This window comes from Xenopus tropicalis, chromosome 1 (assembly GCF_000004195.4).
Source record: "Xenopus tropicalis strain Nigerian chromosome 1, UCB_Xtro_10.0, whole genome shotgun sequence".
Classification (NCBI taxonomy): domain Eukaryota; kingdom Metazoa; phylum Chordata; class Amphibia; order Anura; family Pipidae; genus Xenopus; species Xenopus tropicalis.
Genome location: NC_030677.2, coordinates 92714121 through 92732967, shown reverse-complemented (window position 1 = coordinate 92732967; position 18847 = coordinate 92714121). Strand labels below are relative to the sequence as shown.

General features: G+C 39.6%; 1 protein-coding gene across 1 annotated transcript; it reads left to right on the top strand.

Moving 5' to 3' along the window:
• The first annotated feature begins 369 nt into the window (after positions 1-369).
• On the top strand, positions 370-18348 carry LOC100489862 (kelch-like protein 23). Its single transcript, XM_002940041.5, has 3 exons — positions 370-1642; positions 14434-14845; positions 17773-18348. The coding sequence occupies exons 1-3, from the start codon at positions 760-762 to the stop codon at positions 18089-18091; spliced, it is 1614 nt and encodes a 537-aa protein (XP_002940087.2). The 5' UTR covers positions 370-759; the 3' UTR covers positions 18092-18348.
• The last annotated feature ends 499 nt before the right edge of the window (positions 18349-18847 follow it).

The window sequence follows — 18847 nt, the reverse complement described above, 5'->3', positions numbered from 1 at the left end:
GGATGGAAGTGGGGGCACCCATATACAAGTTATGCACTTTGGCTAACTGGCCTCTAGTTATACAGTTGCAATCAGTAGTCTTATACCAAATGAATAAACAGGTTAAAAATAAAACAGTAAGTTTAGAGAGCCCTGCTACATTTAAATTAATGTATGTGCTTATTTTTTCTGTAATAAAGGTTGCTAACTTCATAAAGTTCTTTTAATGCTATAATCCCCAATCGATTTTCATTCTTCAGCACCCAAAGGCAGTTTCAGCTTCAGCAAGGGAAATCCCTCTTGCTGAATGAAGGACAAGCACAGAGGTTAAAAAAAAAGTAAAGACAGCTATTTTTGGAACAGCTGAGTATTCAGAAAGCAAACCAAGCACCACAAGGACTGCATTATAAATCCAGCACAACAACAGCAGACTTACTTGTAATGTTAACATTCAGCAACCAAAAAGTCTCTATCAGCTTCCTGAGGCAGAACTTGGAAGTAAAGGATGGCAAATGAAAATTAAGGACAACATGCATTGATATTACACTGTAAGTGAAGTGTAAAACTTACCTATCATCAAGTAACCTCTTAGCTTAATATCCTACTTGTTTGTGTTGTTTTTCTGGAGTATTTTGACAATCATTGCAACCAATCTAAAATCTAACCAATCTAAATCTAAAATATAAAGGACATGTTTGAAAAATCACTTCACCAGTGCTATGATGTCAACAGAATATTAGCAAACTAATATTATTACTATTTTTGATTTCTACAAAACCTATGGATCCATTAAATGACACTGTTCTTGAGGTTGGAAATCAGCTGTTCAATGTCAACAGATCTGTCTTAGCTTCCCAAAGTAGATTTTTTTATGTTTTGTTTTATGGTGGGTTCAAGGAAAGTACTCACCGTAAAATTCATCTGGAAGGGGTAAATGAATGGTGCTTCCAGGCCCTGCTTGATTTTATCGCCAATGGAACAATTGAAATGAATAGAATGAACGTTACAGCTCTTCTAGAAACTGCAGATTTTCTGGACTTACAAAAGGCTAAGATAAGATGTGCTGGATTTTTAGCTAATGAATTACGGGTGTCAAACTGCCTGGGAATGATGACCTACTCACAGCAATATAACTGTCCTGAGCTGTATTCTTCTGCTTTAAATGTGGCCCTTACTCACTTCTCAGAGTTGTATATCAATGCAGAGGAATTTACTCAACTTGACAAGGAAACTCTTTTTAAACTTTTGCAAAAGAGTGATTTATATGTCCCTGCAGAAGACAATATTTTTGAGGCTGTCATGAAATGGGTAATGGAAGACTCGGTTAGAGAAAAAGACTTTGAAGATTTAATAGCACAGGTGAGACTTCCTTTTCTTAGTCTCACCTTTCTTGATATTGTAGTAAAAAGAAGTCAAAGGGGAGGGCATCAGGATACATACACTAGACTTCTGCAAACCTTGAATGCCAAACCACCTAAGACTTGGACCACCATAGATGAAACTGTGGCAACCAGTAGAAACTATGATACATTATATGTCATAGGAGGAAAGCATGAAAAAGATCAGCAAGAGTTATTTATGTATTTGCCTAAAACATCCACGTGGAGAGCCTGCACACCGCTTCAACGAAAAAATCTCACCCAGTATGCAGTGGCAACAGTAGGTAACGTACTATTATTGTAGGAATAATTAGCATGATATGTGATGTAAAGCATAGAAAAATGGAGAGAATTGCACAATACCTATTGTTTTAAAAACAAGGGGTTTTTCTGTTCTGAATGACAAGTTTGCCCTGTTTAGTTTAAGCAATATAAATAAAATAAAAACAAAGCATATGGTTTGTGTGCTTGGAGATGCACAGTACACTGAAAAAATAACTTTACATTGAGTAAAGAACTATGCATGTGCCTTCTTAAATGGGTACAAGAGCTGGGAGAAAAATGGCAGCAAGGCCTTCAGGAAAAAAAGGTAGATTTGTTATAACAAACTGGGTCTTATATCAATAATAACACATTATAAATATCTATGCCAGGGGTAATAGTTTGATGCCCAATATGCATAGGATTACTTAAGTTTGTATATGCAAGAGCAATACACCACCTTCATATTATATATGGTAAATGCTCACAAAAAGTAAATTAATGCCAAAAAAAAAAATCACATTTGTGTAAAGATTCAAAATAAACTAGAAAGGGAGTTTCAGAACAAACTTCATCTTGGTTTGAAAAATGTGAAGTCACTAAATTATATCTGATCTGTTGTTGGTTCCACCCAGTTTTTCTTAACCTTGGACCACAGTTATATAGTAAAAACCACTGTGCAAAGTTTGGGGACCCTGGTTTTAATAGTGTCTGAATGGCAGCAACTTAAATTTCCCCACTGAAAGTTAATGAGTGACATCTGATTGGTGGTTGGTGGCTCCGCACACTTTTTCTAACCTGGAACTGCAGTTACCCAGTGACTAACTCTGCAAAATTTAGGGACCCTAGGATTAATAGTTAAGAATGGCAGCAGTTTAAATTTAAACCAATAAAAGTCAATAGGTGGATTGTGGTTGGTGGGTGTGCCCACTTTTTCTAACCTTGAGTCAAGTCACCCAGTGACTGTTTTAAATTTAAAACAATGAAATTCAATGGATGAAATTGGGGACGTAAAAAGTTTGGGGAAGTTTGGGGCGTAAAAATTGTGGGACTGACAGCATTTTCCATTTCACCATTGAAATGTGAAATGTGATTGGCTGTTGGTTGCTTTGCCCACTTTTTCTAGCTTTGAACCACAAATACCCAGTGACTAACTTTGCAAAGTTTAAAAAGCCTTAATACTTAAATAATGGCATCAGTTTAAATATAAACCAATTAAAATTTAATGGGTGGAAACGGATTGGCTGTTCCACCGACTTTTCCTAACCTTTGTCCCCGAGTGACCAACTGTGAAAGTTTTGAAACACTGGCATTAAACGTGTGAGAATGACAGCAATCAATGAAATAAATCTGATTGGCTGTCTGTAGCTACACCCACTTCCCCCCCTCCCCCAAACCTTGAATTATTGTCACCCAGTGACTAACTTTGGGGACCCTGGCATAAATAGTATAAGAATGACAGCATTTTAAATTTCAATCATAAACAATTGTAGGGACCCATAGGGTTAAATGGCCCCTATGGCTTTAAATCCCTACAGGTTCAGTTCCCTTAGTTGCTGGGCAGAAGGAAATGTATCTAAGTGAGTTCATTAACATATGTGTGCTATTGATTAGAAGGTATGGTGACCACATCCTGCCTGACTTTGGTATAGTGCTGGGAAAGGAGTGGCATCTTCCTGTCTGTTTGCTTCCACCATAGGGCCATGGGCCTCAGGCCCAGTGAAGTCGGGGAACAGGGCCCCGTGAATGAGGCATTAGATAGTGGCAGGTGTAGATTCCTGTATAGTACACTCTGGGAGTGTAAGGCAGTTATGGTTGAGCTAGAATGAGCAGCAATGAGCTCCTGCATAGGATTTGCAGTTTTTCTGGATATATCTCTCCCAGGCCATATTGCCTGTAGTGTAGGGATCCAAGTGAATAGGGAATCAGGATAGAGAATTCCCTGAGGGATCCACTACAGGGTGTGTCGCAGAGGTGAAGTGAGATTCCTACCAGTCTGCCTGCAGGGGAGTGTTAGTCTGAATATACACTCGGTATGTGTTGCCTGTACCACTGGCCTCTGAAGCTGTATTGTGAGTAAACCCTGTGGATGTTCAATAAATACTTATTACTTTGTTATTAGCAAGAACCTCTGGCGCCCTCTGTTTTTATTTTTCTGCATAGCAGCAAGAGGTGTAGTTGCACAACACCCTCACCTTCCTCTTCCACTTAGCGAAGGCCCATTCTGGGTAAGAAAGTACAGTGTAACCCATGTTCTACTGGTACTAGTCCAGGCAGGCAGCTATTGAGCTGAAATAGAGGTTACACAATTAATAGATGAAATCTAATTAGTTGTTGGTGGCTCCACCCACTTTTCCAAACCTAAAATGCTGTCCCCAGTGAAGAGTTTGGGTACCCTGGTATTAATACTGTGAGAATGGCAGCATGTTGAATTTCCCCATTGAAAGTCACCAGGTAAAATATGATTGGCTTTTTCTAACCTTGAACCACAGTTACCTGGTAACTAACTCTGCAAAGTTAATATTTAATTGGTTAATATTTAAAGAATGGTTGCAGTTTAAATTTAAACCAATGAAAGTTCTGACTTGTTGTTGGCTCCGCCCACTTTTCTAAATTTGGGACATAGTCACCCATTAACAAACCATACAAAGTTTGGGAACCCTGGCATTAAACCAGTAAAATTCAATTGGTGAAATCTAATTGGCTGTTGGTTGCTCTGCCCACTTTTTCAAACATAGAACTGCAGACCCCTAGTGACCAACTGTAATAGTTTGAAGATCCTGGTGTTAATACTGTGAGAATGGCAGCAGGTTCCTATTGAAAGTCAACAGGTAAAATCTGATTGGCTGTTGGTGGCTCCGCCCAATTTTTCTAACCTTGAACCGCAGTTACCTGGTGCCTAATTCTACGAGGTTTGGGGACCCCAGCATTATTGCTGTGAGAATGGCAGCAGGTTGAATTTTCTCCACTGAAAGTCAAAAGGTCAAAGATCTGAATGGCTGTTCGTAGCTCCACCCACTTTTGGGCATCCAACAAAAATCAAATTTTCATTCAGGGTGACCCCATGACTATGCAATTCAAGTTTGGTGAGTGTAGCCTCAAAGCTGTAAGAGTGGCAGCAGTTTAAATTTCCCCATTAAAGTCAAATGGTGAAATTTGATTGGCTGTTGTTTTTAAATGTACACATTCTAGAAAATTTCAAATGAGTAAGGATGTTGTTCTGCTTCAGATTGCTGAACTACACATATATAAAAATATACCGCATCTACTCAAGTATAAGCCGAGGTACCTAATTTTACCTAAGAAAAACATAGTCTGGAGGGGCCCATGGCACCCTACTCCAGTATAAGTCGAGGGTGAATTTTTCAGCACATTTTGGGTGCTGAAAAACTAGGCCTATACTCGAGAATATACAGTAATTAAAAGCATTTAAAAGGCAGAAATAATGCATGATCTGCATGCTTTTAATATTGTTTTCGGACACCTTGCACAGTTTTACTAAAGGTGTATTTAATATGAAGTCTGGACTTGTGCAGGTAAAACTTAGTATACTTTTTGATTATCTTCAGTCTTGATTTTTTGTGCCAGAACAGTTTGATACCTGATATGCATTGTGTTATACAAAAAATATGTGGTATGCAGGGGCCCTAAAATGAAAATAGTATAGTACTATACATACATATTTTATCAATAGTGTTGTAAGCGCCCCTAACATAACATTTTCCACTACAACACATTCTAACAAATTGAAAATGGGTAAGTACTGTATATCTCTCTATGTCATTGATTAAGTTTTTGTTTTTTTCTGCTGTTGTTGGCCACAACAAATGCCCAAAAACTACTGTCCTACATCTACAGCTGCTGTTATGCTACTTGCACAGTGTAGTAATATTGGATAAAATTCTATACATTTCAATGGAACTAATCTTTTAGGGCAGTGATAGACGGGGAGATTAGTAACATAGTAACATAGTAAGTTGGGTTGAAAAAAGACACACCTCCATCACGTCCAACCATAATGCCTATATATAACCTGCCTAACTACTAGTTGATCCAGAGGAAGGCAAAAAACCCATCTGAAGCCTCTCTAATTTGCCGCAGAGGGGAAAAAATTCCTTCCTGACTCCAAGATGGCAATCGGACCAGTCCCTGGATCAACTTGTACTAAGAGCTATCTCCCATAACCCTGTATTCCCTCACTTGTACTGAGAGCTATCTCCCATAACCCTGTATTCCCTCACTTGCTAAGAATCCATCCAGCCCCTTCTTAAAGTTATATAATGTATCAGCCAGTACAACTGATTTGGGGAGGGAATTCCACAACTTCACAGCTCTCACAGTAAAAAATCCTTTCCAAATATTTAAATGGAACCTCCCTTCTTCTAAACGGACTGGGTGCCCTCGTGTCCGTTGGAAGGACCTACTGGTAAATAAAACATTAGAAAGGGTATTACCCCGCGGCAATTGTTGCCGCGGGCGACTAATCTCTCCACAATGCCATCCCACTGGCAAGAAAGTAAATCGCCAGTGGGATGGCATACGCTTCGCTACGATTTCCGGAAGTCGCCTGAAGTTGCTTTAAGAAGAAACTTCAGGGGACTTTCAGAAATCATAGCAACGCTTATGCCATCCCACGGCGTTTAACATTCTTGTCGGTGGGATGGCATTGCAGGGAGATTAGTCACCCACAGCAACGAAGATTTGTCGTGGGGCAACTAATCTCCCCATCTGTCACTGCCCTTAGGACTCAAACACAAATTACTTACAGTGGGTGATTGGATGTGGGGGATAATTACTTGGTCACTCGCAATAACAGACTTGCTTAAGTAAAAAAAAATGTAGGAGAGGTAACATACATTTACTACCTAACAATTTAACGAATAGTGAATATCAAGCCCTACAGGGCTTAAAATATAAACCAGAAATAATTATTAAGGCTGTTGACAAGGGAGGAGCTTTGGTAGTGATGAATAGGGAAGATTACATCAAAGAGGTGAGACGACAGTTAATGGATTTGACATCTTACTGTAAAGTGGATAAAAATCCAGTTTTTGAGATACGTAAGAAAATTAAGTATTGGTGCAGGAAACTGTAAATGTGAAGGTGATCGATGAAAACAACTTATTTACAATGTACCCATTCTCTCACACCTATTTTTTATGTCCTTCCAAAAATTCACAAAAACCTGGAACACACCCCAGGGAGGGCAATAATCTATAGCATTGATTCGATTCTGTCCCCGATTTTTGTGGACAAAGTTATAAGACCATACGTGTTATAACATCGGTCTTATATCAGAGAAGTGATTTTCTAACAAAATTGAATACTGATGATGATAAGGATTTGTGGCTGTTGACACTGGATGAGGAGAGCCTCTAGGTATCTATAAGGGTTAACAATTCTACCATCACCCCATCTTCCCAGGCCTTGGGGTTATCCTTGATTCTGCCCTGTCCTTCACTCCTCATATCCAATCACTTATCAAATCATGTCACTTTCACCTAAGAAATATCTCCAAAATCCGATCATTTATCACCCAAGATGCTGCCAAAATTCTTATTCACTCTCTTATAATATCTCGCCTGGACTACTGTAACTCCCTATTGGCCTTCCCCTCCAAAGACTGTCCTCTCTCCAGTCCATAATGAATACTGCTGCCAGGCTCATACACCTCTCCAACCGCTCCTGCTCTGCCGTGCCGCTCTGCCAATCCCTGCACTGGCTTCCCCTACCATCCAGGATAAAATTCAAGCTATTGACCCTCACATTTAAAGCAGTCCATAACTCTACCCCACCCTACATCTCTGAACTCATCTCTAGGTACCATCCAACCCGCTTGTTACGCTCCTCTACTGACCTGCTCCTCAACTCCTCTCTCATTCCCTCCTCACACGCTCGCATTCAAGACTTTGCAAGGGCTGCCCCCCTTCTCTGGAATTCGCTCCCACAAACTGTCAGACTTTCTCCCAATCTCTCTGCCTTCAAGAAATCTCTAAAAACACATTTATTTAGAGAGGCTTACCCTAATCTAGTTTAGCAATACCCTGTGCCCCACCTCTCACAACTCTGGTCATGCCCATTCCCACACCTTGTGTCTCAACCCTTTCTCCTTGTAGATTGTAAGCTCTTTTGGGCAGGGCCCTCTTCACCCCTTGTATCGGTTATTGGTTGCTTTATATGTTACTCTGTATGTCCAATGTATGTAACCCACTTATTGTACAGCGCTGCGGAATATGTTGGCGCTTTATAAATAAATGTTAATGTAATGTAATGTACACCATTCCACATGATGGGGGTGTGGAGGCTGTCTCAGTAGAACTAGCTGAGGATGATTCTATGGATGGGTCCCAAAAGAAATTCATAATTCAATGTCTGACACTTCTCCTATATAATAATTATTTCCAATTCCAGGATGTGTTTTTTCTACAGGTACGAGGCATAGTCATGGGGTCCAGTGTGGCCCCTGCCTATGCAAACATTTTCATGAACCAATTTGAAAAAAGGTTTGTGTATACAAATACGTTACACTGTAAATATTACAAAATACGGATGCGCTACATCAACGATGTGTTTGCATTATGGGCCGGGCCACATTGGGCCCTAGAATCGTTTGTGCAGGAAATAAATAGTGCACTTCCTTTTATCATATTTTCACTGAATGTTAGCTCGATTGAAATTCCCTTTTTGGACACAAAAGTATATAAAAGTGATGATAGACTCCTGACTGACCTTTATGTAAAACCAACGGATCGTAATTTGTTACTACATTTCAAATCCTTTCATCCACCACAGTTAAAAAGAGCTTTAGCAAAGTCACAATTAAGTAGAGTAAAGAGGATAGTAACCTCAGAGGAAAATGTGGATGAGAGGTTAGAGGAAATGTGTAACAAATTCCGAGTTAGGGGGTACCCAAACGATTTATTGCAGAAACAGCTGGAGGATATTCAGACACAGAATAGAAAACACAGAACAAAAAAGTAGAGAATCATATGACTTTTGTGTCTCAATATAATACAAAGTAATAAAGTAAATATATTACTCAAATTATGAGGAGGCATTGGTCTCTGGTTAAAGAAAACCTCCCACATATAAAGGAATTTGAAAGGCCCCCAGTGATTGCCTATAAAAAGGGAAAGAGTGTGGGCAGCTACTTGGTGAAATCTGAAATGGGAATAAACATTGTACTAAAAGGTAACAAAAAGATAAAAAAGAAAAAAGGTACTTTTCCGTGCTGTAACTGTAATTGCTGTTCTAATGAAAGATTTGTGGCAGATACTCATGCTGCTCAACGTATGCAGTATATGTTATCAAATGCCCGTGTGGGCTGGCATACGTTGGGCAGACAATGAGGATTGTCCACGAATAAATACAGGTAAAATACTGTAGATCAGGATATTGCAGGTCATTTGATTGAGTGTGGACATAGAATGAACCTACTTAAAATCCAAATTGTTGAAACAGTGGAGTTAAGAAGGAGAGAAGGAAATAGACTGAAGGAATTGCTATACAGGGAGGCTTTCTGGATACGGAAATTAGAAACGCTGAGTCCCTTTGAATTAAGTAAAGAATATGATCTGAGACCTATATTCAGATAAAGTTCCCCCACTCTCTTTATAAAAATAATAAAAAGACTCTATATGGTTTTTATTGCTGCTTTTTATGTTATATAGAATTTTTTTACAAAAATATAGACTTCTGTCATGTTGCATTTTAAATATCACTTAACGATGGAGATTGAAACAGTCACTTTATTGAGACACATTAATGAAAACTTTGGCTTTTCTCACACTGTTGTTTGCTACACTATTATACATAAAGTTGTATCCACTAGGTGGTGCACAAGGGTATAAAAAGGAAGGTGTTTAATTGTCAGTTAGCTTGATAAAAGGCCACCCATGGCCTGAAATGTTGCTGAAATGCCCAAAAAGTTGTAAGCAATAATGGCATTTTAAAGAATAATATAAGTTGTGCTGATGTACAGTGGCCATTGGGGAACCTGCACTATTTTTCTGGAATTAAGGCAAGGATCTGTGCTGACTACTACTTTGCAAAAAGGCTTGCTTAGGTAATCATATTTAATTGGATCCAGCCATACTCTGTCTTATGTGTGCAGTTTAAGAGAACGAACTAACGAAAAAACAATATAACAGTAATATGGTAAAGGTTTAGTCTATGGGTATCTGTAATCAGGCTGCATCCTGGATCGTGTCTTACCTTTTCTTATGCTAACAAAACCTCATCTCCAGTTCCACAAGACTTTGTACTACTTTGTCTACATACTATCTTTGGGAGATCTGCTCATTTAGGGTGAAGACACACAGGGCTACTAGTAGCAGCTACTTCTTGTGGCTACTAAAATAGACAATGCTGATCATTTACTGATAATTGTCTCTACGTGTGTTTTAGCAGAGGCAATTCTCAGTATTGTCTATGGCAGGGTATTTTCTGGCATTTAGTAGCTGTGACAAGTAGCTGCTACTAGTAGCTCAGTGTGTCTTTAGCTTTAAATATCATCTGTATGCTGATGATATACAAATATACTTTTCGACCCCTTCATTAACAGTTGAAACTGAGAGCTTAATGGTTGCAGCATAGTTTCTGGCCACCAATTCAATAAGTATAAAAGGTGGAACCCCGCCCATGGTTGAGGTCAATTGATTTTGCAACCTTTAGCAGAAACATCGGGCTGTGGAACCTATATTCAGGAGTTCTCTGTAGAGGCCGGCCAACTCAGCTTTTGCATACAGAGCACCCTGACAGCGTATTATGTGCCATAACACCCCCTAACTATACAGAAAAACCCAGAAAACCATATATTTTTGTGAAGTACACATTTTTCTACACCAAAGTTACACATGGCAAAGCTATGCTAAAAACAGATCAGGAATACTAATACAGGGATAAAAATGCAATAAAACCAAAAAACTGTGCAAATTAGTGAAACGACAAAATAAGTCACACAACTTAATTAAAGACGAGTGTAATTAATGGTCAGAATTAATGGTCAGAATATCTGATCCAATAGTCACGCTGTCAAAATATACAGTTTTTAGGGAAAAGAAACTAAAGACATGTGTACATGTGTAAAAGTTGTGTGACAGTGTGTAAGTGTGTATATTAGTGTATATATAGTGGAGGAAATAATTATTTGACCCCTCACTGATTTTGTAAGTTTGTCCAATGACAAAGAAATGAAAAGTCTCAGAACAGTATCATTTCAATGGTAGGTTTATTTTAACAGTGGCAGATAGCACATCAAAAGGAAAATCGAAAAAATAACTTTAAATAAAAGATAGCAACTGATTTGCATTTCATTGAGTGAAACCCTCTAACAAAAAAAGACTTAATACTTAGTGGAAAACCCTTGTTTGCAAGCACAGAGGTCAAACGTTTCTTGTAATTGATGACCAAGTTTGCGCACATTTTAGGAGGAATGTTGGTCCACTCCTCTTTGCAGATCATCTCTAAATCCCTAAGGTTTCGAGGCTGTCTCTGTGCAACTCTGAGCTTGAGCTCCCTCCATAGGTTTTCTATTGGATTAAGGTCCGGAGACTGACTAGGCCACTCCATGCCCTTATGTGCTTCTTCTTGAGCCACTCCTTTGTTGCCTTTGCTGTATGTTTTGGGTCATTGTCGTGCTGGAACACCCATCCACGACCCATTTTCAGTTTCCTGGCAGAGGGAAGGAGGTTGTCGTTCAGGATTTCACGATACATGGCTCCGTCCATTTTCCCGTTAATGCGAATAAGTTGTCCTGTGCCCTTAGCAGAAAAACACCCCCAAAGCAAAATGTTTCCACCCCCATGCTTGATGGTGGGGACGGTGTTTTGGGGGTCATAGGCAGCATTTTTCTTCCTCCAAACACAGCGAGTTCAGTTAATGCCAAAGAGCTCTATTTTGGTCTCATCAGACCACAGCACCTTCTCCCAGTCACTCACAGAATCAGGACAGGCGGGCCTGCACATGTGCCTTCTTGAGCAGGGGGACCTTGCGAGCCCTGCAGGATTTTAATCCATTGCGGTGTAATGTGTTTCCAATGGTTTTCTTGGTGACTGTGGTCCCTGCTAATTTGAGGTCATTAACTAACTCCTCCCGTGTAGTTCTAGGATGCTTTTTCACCTTTCTCAGAATCATTGACACCCCACGAGGTGAGATCTTGCATGGAGCCCCAGAGCGAGGTCGATTGATGGTCATTTTGTGCTCCTTCCATTTTCGAACAATCGCACCAACAGTTGTCACCTTCTCTCCCAGCTTCTTGCTAATGGTTTTGTAGCCCATTCCAGCCTTGTGCAGGTCTACAATTTTGTCTCTGACATCCTTGGACAGCTCTTTGGTCTTTCCCATGTTGGAGAGTTTGGGGTCTGCTTGATTGATTGATTCTGTGGACAGGTGTCTTTTATACAGGTGACTAGTTAAGACAGGTGTCCTTAATGAGGTTGACTAATTGAGTAGAAGTGTCTAACCACTCTGTGGGAGCCAGAACTCTTAATGGTTGGTAGGGGTTCAAAAACTTATTTCACTCAATGAAATGCAAATCAGTTGCTATCTTTTATTTAAAGTTATTTTTTCGATTTTCCTTTTGATGTGCTATCTGCCACTGTTAAAATAAACCTACCATTGAAATGATACTGTTCTGAGACTTTTCATTTCTTTGTCATTGGACAAACTTACAAAATCAGTGAGGGGTCAAATAATTATTTCCTCCACTGTAAGTTTATATAAGTGTGCAAAATGAAAAAAAAAACCTGCTACATTTTCTGTAAGTGTGTGTAAATGTATGTAAGTGTGTGTAAGTGAGTGTGTGTAAGTGCAAAAAAAACCCCCACCTTACCTGTCCTGAAGCAGGGATCGCAGTCTTGGTCCTCCTGCTTCAGTCTTCATAAGGGGCCGGTGCTTGGGGGGGGGGGGAACAGGAAGGAGGAAGTGAAGACGAAGCAGCAGATGCAATGCGATCGAGTCTGCTGCTTAGGGGTCGGCATGACAGCCCCCCTGGCTCGTTGCCCAGGGGGCTGTCATCGCTAAAAACTCTCTGAAGAAGTGGCACATGCCCCTTCAGCAGAGGGTACCTTTATCTGCCAAACAACGAACTGCACACGTTGTTGGCAGATAAAGCCTTTTACTGCAACAATGTGCGCCGAAAGGGTTAAAGGGTTAATTAGACTTGTTACAAATTAAGTACCCAATACTTAGAACTGTTTGGGGAATGTCATTGCCAGTATTAGGGCTCTGGAACATAACTGTTCAGTTAGTTTGCTTTTGAATCTGACCTGCGTGCTCACAAACTAACTGTACAATTATGTCCCGTGTGGCCCCCCCCTAAAGAAGCTGACTAAGAGGTTAGAGAGCTGAAAGCAGGAAGTAGTGTACCGGCTATTATGTTAAACATCTGCTCATTCCAGCCTTTATAGATTACTATATAACTAACTAAATTAGAAATATTTTTTATTTTGTGCAGTCTATTTTACCCAGTTTCATTTTTGCATTATATCTCAGAAAGGTGTGACATATGCCAAAGGAACACTAATCACTGCAGTGTAAAATAGAGTGTGTCATGTTTCAATGTGATGAACCAAAGGCAACAGTAAAGCCTCGGGACTGTTATCCTCTGGTGACAGAGATTATCAGTGCACAACAGATAAAGACAGAAAATGCAAATGAAAAAAAAATATATAGTGTTTTAATTTTTGTACATGCCTTTTACAAGTCTTGACTTTCATTTATATTTATAGTATGGAAGTGATACATAAAATATATCTATACAATTTTCATACACCAATGGCAATCATTTCATTGCTTAACAAACTCCGTAACTACAGGGTCAGTGCATATGCATAAAATATTTCTCATGACTGCACAAGAGACCTTTTAGTCAATGCATGCGTAACTGTGCCTGGAAAGTAACCCAAAGCGGCCAATCAGTTGTTGTGCGTTACTGCCCAGTTCCTATAGTGGCTATTTATTATGGCACTGTAAACATACATACATTTAATTTATTAGCAGTGACCAAAGCCCTATAGCAGCCAATCAATTGTTGTGGGTTACTGCCCAGTTCCTGTAGTAGCTATTCATTATGGCACTGTAAATATACATACATTTAATTTATTACCAGTGGCCAAAACCCTACAGCGGCCAATCGGTTGTTGTGGGTTACTGCCCAGTCAGCTGCAGGACAAATAATATAAACAAAAATGTATTTGGCTGTCATGGCTTACTGCCCAGGTACAAATTTGGCCACTGGTAATAAATTAAATTTATGTATGTTTACAGTGCCATAATGAATAGCCACTACAGGATTGCCAAGCTAAGTGAATATGCGAAGTAGGCTCACAGAACTTCTGTCTTGGTACAGCCACAACAGCAAATGTTATTACATTCCTCTAGTCCCCTTAGAGCAGGTCAGGACTAGGATTCAAAATAGACCCTGGAATTTTAAGTACACAGAGGCCCAAATTCTTTGCTCACAGCACTTGCTCACAGGGCAATTCTTTGTGCAGGATGTGCTCTACATCTTGCACCAAATGACATACAAATTTGTGTGAGGAGCAGAGCACAGTGTTGTTAGGTGCAAGGGAGCTCTATACTCAACACCAGCTAAGGCTCCCCAGTTCCTTGCGTTACATGTGCAAGACCCTCTCTAAAGCTCTGTTTCCATTAAATGTTTGTGTTATGTAGTTTTATCTCATCACTGTGACTTCTGAGGTTAAAAATAAACTCTATGCTAACTTTAGCATAACAACAAATTTCCAACAGATCGTATTCACACTGCAGTTTAAAAAAATTTTGGCATTTTTAAAATGTATTTTCTGTATTACAGGCAACTTGGTAATTGTGACTGGAGGTTACTTCCGTGGGGACTTTGTGTGGTACAGTATAGACTGGGTACTTATTTATGACTCTTCCCAAAACTCTTGGACTGAGGGGCCACCAATGAAGATGTCCAGGAACTGCCATTGTGCTGTGGCAGTTGGTTTGCACTTGTATGCACTAGGAGGGAGTACAGATGAAGGTGTAACTGCAGATGTGGAAATGTTGGACCTTGCAGTGCTGAAGTGGGAAAGTCGAAGTCCGCTTCTTAGACCTGTTGAAAGAGCAGCTGCAGCTAGCAGTGGCACTGAAATCTATGTCATTTGTGGTCGAGATGAAAATGGAGATGTATACAGTGGAGTCCAACGTCTAAATACTGAGACAAATGAGTGGGATGTGATTTCTTATTCCCCACTGCCAAGGTACACAATTGCTGTTTTTCTGCTACTTTTTCCCGCAAATACTTTTCCAGTTCAGACTTTTTTGTAAATGTTGGACATTCGTAGAAATGAGTTTACTTGAATTTTAAAATTAAAAAAATTAGAAATGTTTTAGTAAATCTGCCCCTAAGTGTCAGAAAGACAAAAATAAGGAGGTCCCTGTTCCCCATACCCCCCTTCCTCCGTGGCACTTTCAATAGAAATTGTATTAGTGGAGATAAATGGGCAGATTTAGGCTAAGAACCGCAATAGATCACTGTTACCACAGGCGACTAACCATTTTAAAATGCCTTTCCACCGGCAACAATAGAAGTCACCAGTGGAAAGGCCAACACATAGCTTTGGCTTTCTGTATTCGCACAAAGTTGCCTACAGGAGGAAACTTTTCACAACTGTGGAATACCATAGTGAAGAGAAGGGCTTTCCCCCGGCAACTGCTGTTGTTGCTGGTGGAAAGGTATTTCAGAGTGGTTAGTCGCTCGCAATAGAAGAGATCTATAGCGGGTGACTAAACTGCTCTACGGGTCCTTAGCTACTGTATAAGCTGCCAATTTGAGTCCTTTAGACCTATTCAGCAGCTTATCTGCCTGTGTATGGGGCCCCTTGATGGCCCCCCCAGATATTTGGGTGAAAATCAGCCAGGTGTTGATGGGGCAGGTTTGATTTCCTTGTCAGATTGGGGACCGCAACACTCTGTTACCTGTCGCTGTAATTCGATTGTTTGGCCACTTTAGCTTGGCATATCAGGAGAAGATCCACTGGTTTGGCAACCTCGCCAAATGAGCATATCTTAACATATATGGCCACCTTAAATCTCAACATCTTAAATTTTGACTGGGCCTCCCATCCACTGCTTGCCTCACAGTTTTGGAACTTCTCTTGTAGTTTGTATTGCAAAAAACTTTTTTATCTGTTATTTCTTCTTCTTTATTTCTTTCGTGAGGCACCGAGGATAGAAATAGTATAAATTATTGCCCCTTTAAAAAGACTTAGCAAGAAAAGACCAAAGGTTGTGCCTTTGTTGTAACGTTGAATGTTTTTGGTGAGAGACCTGTTTAAATTTTGATATAGCTCTACAGTGGCATGTTTTTAAATTGTTTTATAATTGTTAACGGGATTTCCCATTGCTGTTGGCTGGAAGGAACTCTTCTTAACATCTAGGTGGTATATGAAATTGTTAGCCTGACCAAACATTTGCATTGAAGTGCTATTACAATGCTTTCTATTGATGCTAATTTCTCTTTAGATAATAACATATCATGAAGGGTAATTTATGAATTTAGGTGCAAGTGCAGTCTCACTAAGGGTGAAGACACTGGGAGCTACTAGAATATCTGCAGACATTGATGAGCTTATTGATGTCATTTATTAAATTTACTTGTATACAATTATGCTTCTTGCACTGTATAGTTGAACTAAGTGCCATTGCATCCATACTACCTCTTTTACTAAATCATACGCAATTACACCTGTTGACACTGGGTAAAACTGAAGTTATTGCCACCCTGAATGTGGTGGTAATTCCATGGTTCCCACAGTGGGTGAGGGAAAAGAACTGCATGCTAATGCTGTTTTAACACCATGCACCAAAAATTAATCCGCACTCTTGAAACTTTAGCTGTCAATTGTGCACCTGCAATTTTGATTGTCCACATTGGGGGTGCAACTTCCCATTGCAGCCACAATTACCCTGGAATTTTTGGATAAAATACTGAATTGTGAGTACAAAACATGACAATTTGTACCCAAAAATGGTACTTTGCACTATGCACTGCATTAGTAAATGGCTTTTATAGTTGCCATATGCCACAAGGTGGTGTTATTTTCACTAGATTCAATCAGCAGAAATTTATAAACCACATTAGAGCTTATAGGTAGGAAATAAAGAAATAGCCCATACTTACTAAGTACCATTTGCTCTAACAGAAAGTTAAAGTTTAAATGGTTATGGTGAGCTAATTAAAATGAGGGATCTACAATTTCTGGAGGATGCTTCAGTCAAGAGTTATGGCAGGTTTGATGGTAGACCCTGGGCAATTGTCCTTTTTGCACATTTATTAAAACAGCCCTGGTAGTTGAATTGATTTATGAAAGATCCAGTGTATACAAAGTAATTTTTGTTTCACAAACATGCAGGTAGTTTCATATATGGATCCTCATTTCCCATTGTCGGTAGTGCCACTGGAGCACTAATTTGAATAAATAGCCATTTTAAAGGACGAGAAAAGTAAAGTCAGTAGGGATGCCAAGTCGTTAGGCACCATCCAATAATTGTAGTCTCTTACCTGTTACCTGGTGCTTCTATTCTCTCAAATATGCACCAGTATCAGCCCTCTTTGACACCCTGAGGTTGCTGAAGGGATGAAATATGCCTTGAAATGTATTAATGTACTGTAGTGCCAGGAAGCATACAAAAATGCCCTATTCACTGTAGTGAGACTTTTGTAATTTGATTCTTTTTATAACAATTTTACAATGTAAATCCTTCTTCCAGCTTTACTTTAAGGGCAATGACACACGAGGAGATTAGTCACCACGTGACAAATCTTCATTGTCGCGGGCAACTAATCTCCCCACAATGCCATCCCACCGTCTAGAATGTAAATCGGCGGTGGGATGGCATATGCCATACCCAAAGTTTCCTCTCAAGGCAACTTTAGCAAATCCCGGCACCGTGTAATAGCAGATTAGGGGAGATTAGTTGCCCGCAACGATGGAGATTTGCCGTGGTGCGACTAATCTTCCCGTGTACCCCTGCCCTAAGCCACCTTAGTTTGTAAGCTTCCTCTGATAAGCCCATTATGCCAATGTGTATACAACTGAATGTAAAGCTATTTACTATTTATAAAATCTGCTCTACACGCAGAATTGCAAAATAAAAAAAAAATCTTTTCATCATTCTTCTTTAGGTATGACCTATGTGCTTCAATTCTTAATGGAATCTTATATACAGTTGGTGGCCAGACACTTCGATTTGACCTTGCAACTAAGGAGTGGTTGGTTCTCAATGAAGAATATTTGAACCGCAAGTTCTTTATGGGATGTAGCACAGTTAATGGCCGAATGTTCTTACTTGGACAAAGGAGAGCAAGTGTTACTCATGATATCCCAAGCTTTGTGTTGTTTGACCCATACATGGATATCTGCCAAGTGGAAGATAACAAAATTCCTTGCCCTCTGCCTATTAGAGGCTGTGTTACAATAAGACGTTATGATGTTTGGTCTTGAGAAATGTTCTTTTCTTTATAGCATGTGAAACATGTTTTAATGTTACTGCAATTACACAAATAAATAAATACAACTGTGCATAGAGGTGATAATACAAATCATTTCCATTTTACCCTCTCTACATTACTGAATATAGGCTTACTTCAATTCTATGTCTACAGCTGTAGGATATAGTGATATGCGGATTCAGCAATATTGCTAATGGACATTTCGTTAAAGCATATTTTTAATAATTAAAATGCATGATTGCTACATCTTGGGTTTTGTCTCTGATCAATAATTCAATCTTATTCACTGGTAAGCAGTGTTTCTTTATATAGTATGTGGATAGTATCGAATGGTGGGTAGTTCTGCTGTTAATAAAAATCCAATATTACACTCCAGATTTAACAACTGTTAGTTGAGAAATCAATGGTGTTCACTGATTAGTTTTCAAGAAAAGAGTAATGACCACCTGTGGTCTTACACTTGGGTATTTTTCTATATTTGTTGTTATATCTGTTACTTATTGATATAAGACTATTGATACTTAAGACCAGTGCTGTTCAACTGGCGGCCCATGGCCCCCCTCTGTGTGGCCCCCCACCTGGCTGCTGTGACTGCTTACTTTTGTGTAAGCTTTAACTGGTATCAGTACTGAGATTAACTGACCGCCTGCATTGTTCACACCTCAGATTCAAGCTGTAAACCCCTGTATTGTTTAAACATGTAATCTCCTGTACTTTTCAAACCTTTTAGTCTCTGCATTGTTCACAC